At 47.4% G+C, this 14,761-nt stretch overlaps 1 protein-coding gene and 1 pseudogene across 4 annotated transcripts in view; both read right to left on the reverse strand.

The window, feature by feature from the left end:
* The window catches only part of PPARA (peroxisome proliferator activated receptor alpha), a 64,847-nt gene that overhangs the window by 31,617 nt on the left and 18,469 nt on the right, over positions 1-14,761 (reverse strand). For 2 of the 4 annotated variants that reach the window (XM_006164627.3, XM_006164628.3), the window contains exon 3: positions 18-109. The exons of 1 other annotated variant lie outside the window; for it this stretch is intronic. In XM_006164627.3, coding sequence (XP_006164689.1) covers positions 18-81 — 64 coding nt within the window. In that variant the 5' untranslated portion in view covers positions 82-109. Of the gene's footprint in view, positions 1-17; positions 110-1,256; positions 1,353-14,761 lie in introns of those variants that run through there. One more of the 4 variants, XM_027766754.1, reaches the window with a different exon arrangement.
* Positions 8,648-9,893, reverse strand: LOC102497794 (fatty acid-binding protein 5 pseudogene; annotated as a pseudogene).

A 14,761-nucleotide genomic window follows, 5' to 3' on the forward strand; every position in this document is an offset into this window, starting at 1 on the left:
CAGGCTGCTACACTCACCTTGGCTCCCGCTAGTGGCTGTGCCTCTCTCTCCGGATGGCCAGAGGTACACGCAGTCGCCCATCCAGAGCCACCACGGCTGTTAACGGTCTCTAGAACAGAAGTCAGAGACTGTCAGAAAGTGGTCAGAAACTCGCAGAGTGAACTATCACCGGGAGGCTGAGGGGCAAACGTGTGGGAGGGAGTAGAGACGTCTCAGCGGCAGCGAGCAGCCCTGTGCCGGAGAGCAGACGCAGGCACGCCCGCCCCCACGCGATGGGCTCGCCAGGCTTGTCCACCACCTGCCGTGGCCTCCGCACTGCGGCTGCCCCACGGCGTCAGCTTCACTCTCCCTCGGAAGCCACGGGTGGGGAACTTGGGCGGGGTCTGGGATCAAGTACGTTGAAGAGTGAAGATGTTTGGGGGCCGAGCAGTGGTGTGCCAGTAGCACACCCGGATCCACAATGGGAACATGCAGGTTCACGTCCCCAGTGTCCCTGAGCACGCCAGGGGGGTGTGTGCCTGTGCTCCGGGCTGGCTGAGACGGGAGTGCATTGTGGCAGGAGGATGCTGCGAGGGGTGCCAGCTCTCTGTCTCTGTCTCTACTTCCCTCTCTCACAGAAGAAATAAATAAACTCTTAAAAAAAAAAAAACCTAAGATGCGTCATTTCATTGGAATAAAAGACTAATATAAATGTCATGAATAGCACCCCGAGGGCAGTGTCTTAGTACCTCACAGTACTTTATTTTTAATTGCCAGAGGGTGCATATGCTCACCAGAGAGACAGAGACAGGAAGGAAAGAGCAGACAGGAGGGAAAGGGCCCCCTCTGGTGGGGCGTGGTCTTGCTGCAAGCCCCTTGCCTCCACTCCCCCATCCAGCTGGGATTCAGGGCATGTACGCAGCATGGTTGTAGAGCCACTCGGGCCGAGATTTGACCACAGTTGGCCAGGTGGGATCCGGTCCCCTTTACTAAGCTACAGGCTGGCCCCACTTCTAACAGTAAGCATTAAATAACCACCACCAAAACATTTTTATATATCGTGTGGTCAGATGTCCAAGAAAAAGAACAGAGGCAGCAGGACTTGGTTCTCCCGCTCGGAAGCTCTGCTGGGCACCAGAGCAGCCGGGAGCTCCAGATGGGAGTCTTGCTCTCCGCCTGCGTGACCTCCTGTATGATCCGGCGGACGTATCTAATCCAGACACCCCTCAGACCATCGCTCACTACGTTTAGAACATCACCTGCAGAAATCTACTTACACCTTCCTTAGCTAAATCAGTGTGATGACACTTCCCACGTGGCTGATGGCAAAGGTGGGCGTCTCATCTGGTGTCAGAGCCCTGACACGCCAGCAGCCGGCAGCCCGGCCACAGGTGGCTCTGCTCCACCAGGTCGGCTCGGACTTTGTCGGTCTTTATAATTTTTAGATACGGTATCTCATGTTTAGAAGTCTTTTAGCTCAACGTGTTGGACTAGGATTAAAGTAACATTTCTGAATAAACAGAACAAAACATGCTGAGAAGCACTCTGCCTGACCCAGTGCCAGGAGTTCAATGAACTAGATGAATCATTACCGCCTGCCTAATGATTAACTCACCCACAAAGTAAGTATAGAAAATGCCTATGGAAACATGTTTACAACAGGAGGGGAAAGTTCCAGAACATAACCGTGGTCAAGAGGCTGCGACTGTGTGTCTTAACGATTCCGTCCAACACATCGATAGTCTGCATGTCACCTACGCTTAACCGGAGACAGCTGGATCTTGCTCAATGATGCCTAAAGCATTAAACTCAAAATGCTGTAATCAGAATAATTCGGTGTATGAAAAAGGATGACCAACCAGGGCGGCACAGAGCAGGTTTGTCTGCAAGAGCTGAGAACGAGGGCCCCCGACTTCTGCCTAGGAGGACTCCCTCGGGTGTGCATGGGGCCCCCTACAGGGGAGTATTGCTTCCACTTCGAACCTAATCTTGCTCACTTTCTGAAAATATGTAGTTTTTCTTTTTACTTTTTTTTTCTTTTTAAGGTTTTTGCCATAGGGCATGTGTGTTTGCTGGAGAGACAGAGAAGGCCAGTGAGAGGAAAAGTGAGAAGTCATCCCCCAGAGGGATGGCCACACCGCAATCCCTTCTCCATTCTCCTCCTGGGATCTTGGGTGCACACGAACACACACTCAGCATGAGTTTCAAGCCACTGAGTCCGGGACTCGAACTGCAATCGGCTGTGTGGCAGTGCAGCACTTTACCCACAGTGCCACCTGCTGGCTCCTAGTTTTGTTTTTGAATACACTCTTCCCTTTGTGAATGGGGATAGCAACATAATGAAAGAAAAACTGGACGACTGGGTGCATCATGGGCCTGCTGCAGTGCAACGTACGCTGAGTGGCCCGACAGCGTGACAAGTCAACCGAGATGACACCTGCATTTATCGCTCGGAAGCCTGGACCCTGTTCGGACCGTGCACTGGCAGTGGGGATAACCTTGACGCACTTATTAGCCAGAAGACAGAGAAACAGTTACAAAGCCGACGGTAACACACAATGAATGCTGACATTCCAGACCAGCGAAGGCCTCGTGGGTCTTGGCAGAAGTGTATCGGATACATGACAGGCAAGGTTTAAAGGCTGAGATTTTGCTTCCAGAGGGAAACGGACAGCCACTTGGGGGACAGAGACCATGTTTCACGACCTCCATGAAACTTGATGCGTAGCCTGTGAGCTAATGCCAGTGCTGAGGGCCAGTCAGGTGGTCTTGACCTTAAAAGGACCCGCTGCTCCAGGGCTCAGGGAGGGGGCGTGGGAACAGGGCAGAGGGACAGGAGAAAGGCACTATTTATTCTATTTATTCGGCGCCCCCTTGGACCAGGCCCCCTGAACAGTCACACACGTTTTTACTTTAACCCTCCCAATACCGGGGCAAAGAAGGTCATTCTGGCCCTTACAGAGGACCAAAATGTGGCGGTTCAGAGAGCGAGCGGCCTGCCCAACTAGCAGGTAAGAGTTACAAATAAAAAATGGCTGCAGACGCCGTGTGATGAGTCCGTGGCAGGGGAATCCTGGAGAGCCAGGGGTCAAAGGAAAGGATGCTTGAGAGGAACCCCGAGAGCCACGCAGAACCTCAGCAGAAAGCTCAGCCCCAAAGAGGGTAAGGAGCGTAGGGGGCATTTCACGAACAGCACCTCTGCACTTACTGCCTAACACACGACAGACCTGACCCACAGCGAGGAAGGCTGGACAACCCTCGCCACGAGTGGTCTCAGCTGTATGTCACTGCGTGACAAACAAGCCCAAACACAATGGCTGAAAACTGTAACCACTTTTTCTGCTACAGTTTGTGGGTCAGCAAATCAGGCTGGGCTCAGCTAGGTGGGTTTTCTGTTAGTCTGGCTGGCCTAATTCACGGAGCTGCCGCCATGGCTAACTGGCCCAAGGTGGCCTCAGTCACATGCCTGTGGCTGGTGCTGGCTGGTGGTTGGGCCTTTCTCCCCACACGGTCTTCCGTCCTACAGAGGTCAGTCCAGGCTTCTCCAGGTGCTGGCAGCATCCCCAGAAGGTGAGTGTGCCAAGCGCAAGGGCTCTTAAGCTGGGCCGCCATTGCAAGTTACGCACCTTCACTTCTGCCACGTTCTGTGGGACAAAGCAAAGCCCAAGGCAAGCCCGAACCCTGAGGGTGGGGAAATAAACTCTTCCTCTTGGTGGGAGGAGCCCCAGAGAACCTGTGCCCTTCTTTGATCCACAGCAAGGGGGAGGGGGCCGGCGATGAGCCAGAGCAGCAGGAGAGGTGGGCAGTCTGGTCACGGTGCCGCACCATTCACCACGTTTAGGGGGTTGGATTAAAGCAGTCGGGGAGACTGCCAGGCAGGAGTCTGACGTGATGAGGTTTGCATTAGGATGGTCCTACTGGCAGGGCAGAACCCAGATGCAAAGGAAACCAGCCCAGAAGCATAGCCCCCCGGTGAGGTTGTCATCTCCACCCTGTGGACAGAAGACAGTGCAGTGTGGGAGGCAGGAGGGCGGCAAGACACAGGACTACGCTGACGACTGACCCCGACTGGGATGGGCATGCAGGCGAGGTTAGGTCGGGAGAAGCTCTGGGTGGATGAGGAGGCATCGGGAAACCCGGAGTACCAGGGAGGAGCAGGTCTCGGAGGTGAGAGAGTGGCGGGAGGTGGGGCACCTGAGAAGTTCAGCTTCAAACCTGTGGGACACGGAGGCTGGGCCGCTGTACCCCCGAGTCCTATTCTGAGAAGTCACCATTAACCTTTTCTCAGACGCACTGCTTTAAACTGGAGCCAACGGCCAGCGATGGTGGAGCAGCAGGAGCGGGACATTCCTTGCCACTTCCCGGCTCACCTCCTAAGGCTCCGCACGTGCCCGTGCCTGCGGTCCCAGCTGGCTGAGGCTCTGTGTGGGTCGCAGCACGAAGACCCCGTTGGGGGTGCCTGTCTCTCTCTCTCTCTGTCTCTCGTGGAAGAAATCAGTAAGAGATGATGCAGATGATGGCGGTGACAGTGGTTAACACCTCCTGGCTCTAGGCATGTGCCAAGCACCACCATAAGCATCCAGCACGTGTTCACTCGGCTCGCGCCGGGCAGCTGCCGAGGCAGGCGCTGTTCCTACATGTCCTTTGTAGACAAGGAAGCCGGAGTCAGAGAGGTACAACACCACGCCCGGGCGCAGAGCGAGCGGGACAGGGCTTCTAACCCAGGCGGCCAACTCTGATTTCCGCCTGCCCACCACGCTGTCCACGGTCCTCTGTGTGGCTCCCCCCCGAGTGGCTCGCCGCAGTGCCACCTCCTGGCACCAACGTGTCTGTTCTCACACTGACTACGCGTGGCCGAGAGACCTGCTCATCTGCCCGCACCACCTGCCAGCCTCCTCCTTCCCATTGATCTGCAGAGCACCGACCTCACTGGCTGATTGCCATTTTTGCTGAAGTCTTTAGCAAAGTTTAGAGAGAAGAAAAAAACCAAAACAGTATTATTCTAATTTGTTTTTAGGTAAAGACCAGACATGTGAAGTTAACGGCACCATGACACGTGAGGGTCCCCTGAATTCCTGGTGTCATGCTGTCCACCGCCTGCGTGCTCAGGGAGGTATTCGCCTGCTCCTCTAGCAAATGGAGGCATTTCTTTTCTTTCTTTCTTTTCTTTTTTTGGAGAAGTTTTTGCTATAGGGTGCATGCGCTTGCCAGAAAGACAGAGAGACAGAAAGCGAGAAATCACCCCCCAGGGGGATGGCCACACTGAAATCCCTTCTCCTCTGTTTTCCTCCCGGGATCTTGGGCACGCATGCACGTGCGCCTGGCATGAGTTTAAGCCACCGGATCTGGGACTCAAACTGTGTTTGACTACATGGGAGTTCGGCGACATAGCCATTATGCTAACTGCTGGTCCCACAAATGGAGGCATTTCTGTGAGTGCCATCGTGTTGGCAACCGGAGTCTGGATCTTCAGACACAGAGCTCAGGGCCAGGCTCTAGAGCCCGGGATGGCCTGATGGTCCTTTTTGTTTTTCATTCATCGTAAGAAACAGTTTTACTGGCATGTAATTGGCGTGCAACAACTGCACATACTTTAAGTGTTCACATTTGGCAAGGTTTCTCTGTTCTTTTTCAAGCTTATTTATTTACTTTTGTCATAAGAGAGCAGAAAAGGGGAGAGAGAGAGGAGCATCCCTAACAGGGTCTTCAGTCCGACCCACCCGCCAACAGCCAGCCGGGACCACGGTGTGCGCGTGGGTGCTGGCTGCTCACAGGGAGACCTCAGGGTGCCAGCCCAGGGCTTGCCCATGAGTGCTGCGTTCACTCTGTGCCGCCATCTGGCCCACAGATAGTCAAACCACCACCGCCATCGAGACGGCGCACGCACTCCACTCCGCGCAGGGCCAATTGTATTTCTTCCTCAGATGCCCGGTAGATGCACCAGTGAAGCCATCGGAGCCTAGGGTTACTTTGTGAGAAGGTTTTAAAACTATAAACTCTGGGACCAGCAGTTAGCGTAATGGCTATGTTGCTGGACTCCCAGGCAGTCGACCGCGGTTCAAGTCCTGGACCTGGTGGTTTAAACTCACACCGGGCGCGTGTGCGTGCGTGCCCAAGATCCTGAGAGGAGAATGGAGGAGAAGGAATTGCGGCGTGGCCATCCCCGCAATGTGTGTGTGTGTGTGATTTCTTGCTTTCTGTCTCTCTGTCTCTCTCTGTCTTTCTGGCAAGCGCACATGCACTATAGCAAAAACCTCTAAAACGACCAAACGAAAACTACAAATTCTGTCTTTAAGCACTTAAGAGTTACTCATGGGATCTATTTCTTCTCAAATTAGGTTTGCAAAGCCTGTGTATTTCAAGTAATTGAACTTCTCATCTGAGTTGCCAATTGTATTGGCCTGAATTTGTTGTCACCCTCTGCAGACCCTGCGGGAACGGCGCCTCGCTCCTGACCGACACTGGCCAGGGACGGCCCCTGCCCTCACCCTGGGTCTGCCAGGGTAGAAGTTCACCAGCTTTACTTCTCTCTCAAAGAACAAGGTTTTTGGTCCGCTGGCTTCCTCTGTTGTTTTGCGGGTATTCTATTAACTGATTTCTTCTTTGATCTTTTATTCTTTCTTTCTTTTTCTTTTCTTTTCTCTCTTTTCCCATTTGGCTTCATTTGCTCCTTTTTTAGTTTCTTAAGATCACTGATTTGGGGAACCAGCAGTTAGCGTAATGGCTATGCCGCTGGACTCCCACGTAGTCGACCGCGGTTCGTGTCCTGGACCCGGTGGCTTAAAACTCACGCCGGGCGTGTGTGCGTGAGTGCCCAAGATCCCGAGAGGAGAATGGAGGAGAAGGGATTGCGGCGTGACCATCCCCCCTGGGGGGTGATTTCTCGCTTTCTGTCTCTATGTCTCTCTCTGTCTGTCTGGCGAGTGCACGCGCCCTACAGTGAAAATCTCTCAAAAAAAAAAAAAAAAGATCACTGATTTGAGGCCTTTCTTCTTTTCTAATATAGGTGTTCAGTGGCATAAATTTCCATCTAATTATGGATTTAGCAGCATTTCACAAATATTGATAAATTGTTTTTAGTTTCATTTGGTCCAAAATACTTTTTTGATTTCCTTTTTACTGACCCGTGGTATATTTGGAAATGTGTCACTTAGTTTTCAAATATTCGGTGATTTTCTAATCATGTGTATATTGAATTCTAATTTGATCCCATTATAATCAGAGAACCCACTCTGTGTGATTTGCACTTTTATAAATGTAAGGACATATTTCATGGTCCAGAGTACGGTCTATATTGAGAAGGGTTCTCTAAGTACTTGAAGATAATATATATTCTACTGTTTTTGGTGAAATGTTGCATCACCATAACAATTTTAATTGCTCGACAAACTTGATCAATTACATCAGGTGGATCATGTTCTTTGAATATTCTACATGCGCACCGATATTCTCTGTACTTTTTCTATGAATCACACTATAACTGTGTACCTGTTTGTTTCCCTTTGCAGTTCTATCAGTTTTTGCTTCATGTATTTTCTTTTGTCTAAGAAAGGTTTTTGCTAAGGGGCAAGTGCAGCTCACTGAAAAGTCAGGGAGAGACAGAAAGAGAGAAATCACTCCTAAGGAAGGAAGGCCATGCTGCAATCGCTTCTCCTCCACTCTCCTCTCGGGATCTGGGGCACATGTGCCTGGTGAGTTTAAGCTGTCAGGTCCGGGACTCAAACTACTGCATCTACTACGTGGGAGTCCAGCAACGTAACCATTACGCCACCTGCTATTCCTACTTCAGGTATTTTAAAGCTGTGGCATTAAAATAAACTCTTAGAACTGTTACATTTTGCCAAAGAATTGATCCCATTATTTCTTCAATATTTTTTTCTGTCCCTCCTCCTTTTTTTAGGATTTCCAATTATATACACACAATAATTCTTTCACTAATAGACGATATGTTCCAAAATCCCTATAGATGTCTAAAACCTCAAGATCTCTATAAATTATGTTTATTTGGTGTAGATCACTGTAGACTATATGCACATGGTACTAGATCTATAGACTATGTCCAGATGGTACTGGACCTCCATAGACTACGTTCATATTATACTGGATCTCCACAGATGGAGTTTATATGGTACTGGACCTCCATAGACCACATTCATATTATATTGGACCTCCACAGACTACATTTACATGGTACCGGACCTCCATAGACTACGTTCATATTATATTGGATCTCCATAGACTACATTTACATGGTACCGGACCTCCATAGACTACGTTCATATTATATTGGATCTCCATAGACTACATTTACATGGTACTGGACCTCCATAGACTATGTTTATGTGATACTGGACCTCCAGAGACCAACACGACCAGTGAATGCAGTTACATCGGTTATGTTATTGGACTACCATGCTATTGACCACAGTTCAAGTCTCAGGCTCTGTGGCTTAAAATTCATGTTAGGTGCTAATGCATGTGTGCCCCAATTCCGAGAGGAGAATGGAGAAGGGATTGCAGCATGGCCATCCCCCCCTGGGGGGTGATTTCTCACTTTCTGTCTCTCTGTCTCTCTGGCAAGCACATGCACCCTATAGGAAATATCTCTCCAAAACAAAACAAAACCAAAAAAAATCTTCAGAGATTCTGTCTACATGGTACTGGATCTATATGGAACTGGTGTGATTCATGTCCCTAGTGGGATGGACAGGACAGTGCAGGGCTTTACAGAGCTACTCAGAATGGCAGGCAATTAAAATGTGTGGATTATTCATTTCTGGGATTTTTCATTTAATAGTATCAGACCACAAGTGACTGTAGGTAACTGATGCCATGGACAGTGAAGCAGCGTTGGGGATTACTGTGCTCAAAGTTACGCTACAGTTTCCTGATGCTGTTTCCATATCATTTTTCTGTCCGTTTCATTTAAGTTTCTAGTGCTATGCCTTTAAGTTTACTAATCTTTATTTCTGTATCTAATATGCTATTAATCCTATTCAGTGTATTTTCCATTTCTTTTTTCTTTCTTTCTTTCTTTTTTTTTTAGCACAAACACATTTATTTACTAACCAAAGGGATGATCCTAATTAAATCAACACTTGGAAATAGTTGTATGTAAAATGTTTGCGATAAAGGTAATTGAACACAGTAATGAAAAAAAAAGTAGTATGGAGATTTGCTCATTGAACTGAGCTTGTTCATTCTCGCAGCTAATTCCTGTCTGAAATGATGATGGAATTTTTATTTTACTTTCTCAGAGACTCGAGTACAGGTGACATTATTCGTGACACAGTCCGCCGCTAATTTTCCATCTTGCAATTTTCTTGTTATTGTGCTTTCTTTCCCATCCTATTCTTGAGGTTGAACCAACGCACCGTCCTTAAAGTCACAGACAGTCTGAGTTTTTCTGCCATCAGCTGTAGTTTCTTCAAACTTTTCTCCCAGGGTACAAGAAAACTGTGTTGTTTGTAAAGTGCTGTCAGTTTTTACGGTGAGGTTCTTCCCATCACAAGTGATAATACCATCTGCTTTGGCCATTGCACCCATTTCTCACACAGCCATTCCCACACCTACTTCCTTCACGTACTCTCCAAAGCCTTTGCTGTCCACCAGGCGCCATCTTCCTTGCAGCTGCTGAAGGTCAGCCATGGTGGGCGCGGGCGGGCGGGCAGGCACAGCAGACAGGGCAGGGACCCGGGCGAGGAGCTCGCAGTGCGAGTGTATTTTCCACTTCAGTCATTGTTGTTTTCATTGTAGAAGTTCAATTTGCATCTTTTGTTATATCTTCCATGTCTCCATTCAACTTCCTGAACAACTGACACGTAGCCGTAATAACTATTTAACGTACTCGTCTGCTAAATCTACAGCTGTGCCAGTTCCTGAGAGGAGAATGGAAAAGGGATTGTGACATGGCCCCCCAGGGGTGATTTCTCTCTGTCTCTCTGTCTCTTCAGCCAGTGCACATGCCTTATAGCAAAAATCTTTCTCTCTTAAAAAAAAAAAAAAAGATATACATACTGATAATTAGAAAATGCTGATGAGAAAAGTAAAAAATGACCTAAAAAAAGAAAACACAGGGCGGCTGGTGATGTGGTGGTTGAGGCGTGTGGACTCCACATGATCGACTGCCCACTTAGAGTCCCGAACCTGATGGCCTGAAAAACATACCAGGTATGTATACATGTGGGCCCCAAAGCCTGAGAGAACAGAAGAGAAGGGACTGTGGAATGGCTATCCTCCCTGGGGGATGCTTTCTCACCCCCCTACTCTCTTTGTCTTTCTCTGGTGAACACATGTGCCCTATCACAAATAATAACTAACTAACTAACTAAATAAATAAATAAATAAGAAACATACCATATTCATGGACTGGAAGGCTTAACACACAGTAAGACGTTAATTATCCCTTAAATGATCTATAGGTTTAATATAATTTCTAATACAATATCAGCAGTAACTTTTATAGCTATAGATAGGCCAACTCTTAAAATCATCCAGACAGGCACATGCCCTGTAAGGACTAAAACAATGATGAAAAAAGTTTCAAGAGGGAGGAATAATGCCATCTAATATTAAGACACATGCGGTAAACGGTACAGGGTGGTACTGGCAAAGGAACACAGTAGAAAACCATGACACAGACCAACCCAATGTACCCAACCTAGGAGGGTGAAATTCAATGAGGAATGATAGTTTTTCAACAAATGATGCTGGAGCAACTGGAGAAGAAAAATGAATGAAATGAAAATGAATAATGGACTTAAATGCAAAACTACAAGACTCAGAAAAGAGGCAGGGGAAGACGGTCAGGACCTGGGGTTAAATGAAGAATTCCTGGGCTTGACATTACAAGTATGGTTGACACAAAGAAAAACTGATAATAAACCTCATCTTAATTAAAGTATCTATTCTGTAAAAGATCTTGTGAAGAGATAAAAAGACAAGCTACAATTCTGGGGAAATATTGGCAAAGCACCTATCTGACAAAGGACAAGTATCTCAAATATAAAAAGAAAGGTCAAAACCGTGCAGTAAAAACACTGGAGAGGGAGGATATGTGGGCCAGAGCCACGGAGAGACATTTTACCACACAGGACACGCATGCAGCACCTACGCTATGCAAAGGGGTTCCACATCACACACCACTAGGGAAGCGAGCCAGAACCTCCAGGCGAGGGCGTCACACACCTATCGAAGGGCTAAAGTGAAAAATAAAGGCAGTGTCAAATACTGGCAAGACAAACAGGATAATTGCTACATTGCTGACCGGCATGGAAAACAGTGCAGCCACTCTGGAAAACAGTCTGGCAGTTTCTTATAAAACCGAACATGCGGCTACCAGGTTACCACACAGGGGCAGGCGCACACGTGGGCACTTACTCACGTGAAAACTCACGTTCGCACAAAGACCTGCTCACACACCAAAGAGCATGAAAGACAAAAGAAAAATAAATAAATTAGGCATCAAATTTTAAAAATTTTGTGCTATATCCTTACCATCAAGAAAGAGAAATGACCCATAAAACAAGAGAAAATATTTGCAAATCTTCTCTCTCATGAGAATTGTATCCAGGATATATGAAGAACTCTTATGACTCAGCAATAAAAAGACCACTATCCTAATTTAAAAACAGGCAAGGAGGGCCGGTCTCATGGTTCAGTGGTTTAAGGGAGCTGAATCCCATATGACCAACCACATGGTTCCAATCTCAGCCCTAGTGGCTTTAAAAACACACTAGGCAAACGTGCTGTGTGCTCAAAATCCTAACAGGATGAGAAATGGGGTAGGGAGCAAGGTGTGGCCATGTCCCACCACGGTGCTCTCTCTCTGTTTCTCCGTCTCATTAGCGCATGCGCCTCCTGGCTCACTCACTAACAAAAGTGGACAAAGATTTGAGTAGACATCTCTCTAAAGAAGATATACATATGGATAGTAACCACATGAGGAAGAGCTCAGCATCATTAGTCATTAGGAAAATGCAAATCGAAACCACAATGATCACCAAAGGGATAGGCCATGATGAGCGTTGGCAAAGATGTGGAGAATTTGGAACCCTCAGGGAATGCCAGCGAGAAATGATGCAGCCTTCTGGAAAACAGTTCGGGAGTTCCACAAAACATGAACCACCCAGCTACCGCACACACAGTAACTCCTCCTAGGAAAACGAGAGCATGTATCTATAGAAAATTGTGACTGTCAATGCTCACAGCAGCTTTGTTTATGATAACCCCAAACCAGAAACAGCCTCGATGCCCTCTGCTGAGTGAATGGTTGAATGAACGGTGGTACATCCACACCCTGGGATACTACACAGCAACGAAAAGGAACAAACCGCTCCTAAACCAGCGACTTGGCTGAATCTCACAGGAACTACACTGAGAGGAAAAGCCAATTCTCAAAGGTTAAATACTGTGTAACGTTCTTGAAATGACACAAGGATGCACAGGTGGTACGGTAAGGGAGGGTTGAGGGTGGGTGTGGCTACTCAAGAGTCACATGAGGGGTCCCGGGTGATGAAACACCCTCTATTCTGACTGTATCAGTGTCACACCCTGATCGCTGTGCTACTGTCCTGTGGGGGGACTTAACGCAAGGAGTACTCGAGAGCCGTCCGCGCTCTTTGCTTTTTAGTTTATTTATTTTATTCATTGTGGAGAACACATATGTGCACAAGGGCAGGGGAAACACCCTTGGTAGGATCTTGTCATGCCCAAGCTCCAGCTCGTCAGGATCCTGGGCACCCTTGCTCCTGGTATGTGTTCAGGCCAGCCCAAGGATGCGAAGCTGGGGTTGGCCACGTGGCGTCCAGCACTGCAGTGTGGTGGCCAGTGTGTGGCCGGGCAGACTCTCTCTGCGTTATTCTGGAAACTGCCTGGGGATCTACAGTTATCTCAAAAAGACGTAAAAATTAATTTTAAAACGTACTAAAAAGGTAAATAAATTAGGAGCAGTAATTTAGGAATAGGTGATCTTACGCCTATTTTCTGATCTGCAGCTTTCAGAATCTAAGCATGATGATAATGTAGCTAGAATGTATCATGTAAAACCTAAGCATGAGGATAATGTAGCTAGAATGTATCATGTAAAACCTAAGCATTATGGGAACCAGCAGTTAGCGTAATGGCTATGTCGCTGGACTCCCACGTAGTCGACCGCGGTTCGTGTCCCGGACCCTGTGGCTTAAAACTCACGCCGGGCGCGTGTGCGTGCGTGCCCAAGATCCCAAGAGGAGAATGGAGGAGAAGGGATTGCGGCGTGACCATCCCGCCTGGGGGGTGATTTCTCGCTTTCTGTCTCTATGCCTCTCTCTGTCTGTCTGACGAGCGCACGCACCCTACAGTGAAAATCTCTCCAAAAAAAAACCAACCAAACAAACAAACCTAAGCATGATGATAAATGTAGCTAGAATGTATCATGTAAAACCTAAGCATGATGATAAATGTAGCTAGAATGTATCATGTAAAATCTAAGCATGATGATAACGTAGCTAGAATGTATCATGTAAAACCTAAGCATGATGATAAATGTAGCTAGAATGTATCATGTAAAATCTAAGCATGATGATAAATGTAGGTAGAATGTATTATGTAAAACCTAAGCATGATGATAACGTGGCTAGAATGTATCATGTAAAACCTAAGCATGATGGTAACATAGGGAGAATGTATCACGTAAAATCTAAGCATGATGATAATGTAGCTAGAATGTATCATGTAAAATCTAAGCATGTTGATAATGTAGCAAGAATGTATCACGTAAAATCTAAGCATGATGATAATGTAGCTAGAATGTATCATGAAAAAACATCTTCCTTTATTACTTCTTAACTTTGTATTTGGAAATAATTTCACAGACAGGAAAGTTGTGCTTACAAAGTAGTAAAAAGGACACCACAACTCTACCCAGATTTGCAGATTTCCAGTCTACCTCTACTTCACTGTTTTTCTTTCTTCATAGGTATGTACATATACATGTGTTACATGTGTGTGTTGAGGGTAAGTTACACGCATCACAGCTCCATTCCCTTAAATACCGAACCAGGGGTTTGCCAAGAGCAGTGACATTCTCTCCCGCCCCATGGCACATCCATGGATTTCAGCAGATTTAACAGAGACAATACAAAGTGTCTTCAGAAAGTTCATGGACATGCGTGTTACGAAAAACACTATGCATGGATTTCAATTACTTTTGCACCAAAATAAACTCATGCCTATATTCCATTTTCCATGAGTTTTTGAAGGTTCCCCACGCTGTACCCTATGTCTCCTATTTCGAATTTGTGCTCACCTAAAAATGCCCTGCATGGCATTTGCTTTCTCTCCACTACGGGGTTCAGTTTAGGAGCAGGTATTACATTTCTTCGTCCTTCTTCTCTCTTCTAGAAAGTTTATGTATTTCTTTCATGAGCAAGAGAGGCAGAGAGAGAGAGAGTTCCCCACAGGGTCTTGAAGCCACAACTCCCCCTGCATGGTCACGGCCATGTTTGCACCTGGTGCACTTGGGGAGGGTCAGAGGCAAACCAGAACTGTCCCATGCAGGTCAGCTCTGCAGAGAGTCCCGTTGTACCCTGGTGGCACCCCTGGGTCCCTGACGTCATTTCTCTTTTAATCTCAAACTTTTCCACAGCCTCTCTTTGTTCTTTATACTAGGGACATTTCAGGGGTACCATTTCCACCTTGCCTTCTTTTTTAAGTTTGCCATAGGCATGTGTACTTGCCAGGGAGAGGGAGACGGGGAGGGAGAGGGAGAGGGAGAGGGAGAGGGAGAGAGAGAGAGAGAGAG

This window comes from Tupaia chinensis, unplaced genomic scaffold, assembly GCF_000334495.1.
Source record: "Tupaia chinensis unplaced genomic scaffold, TupChi_1.0 Scaffold143651_1, whole genome shotgun sequence".
Taxonomy (NCBI): domain Eukaryota; kingdom Metazoa; phylum Chordata; class Mammalia; order Scandentia; family Tupaiidae; genus Tupaia; species Tupaia belangeri.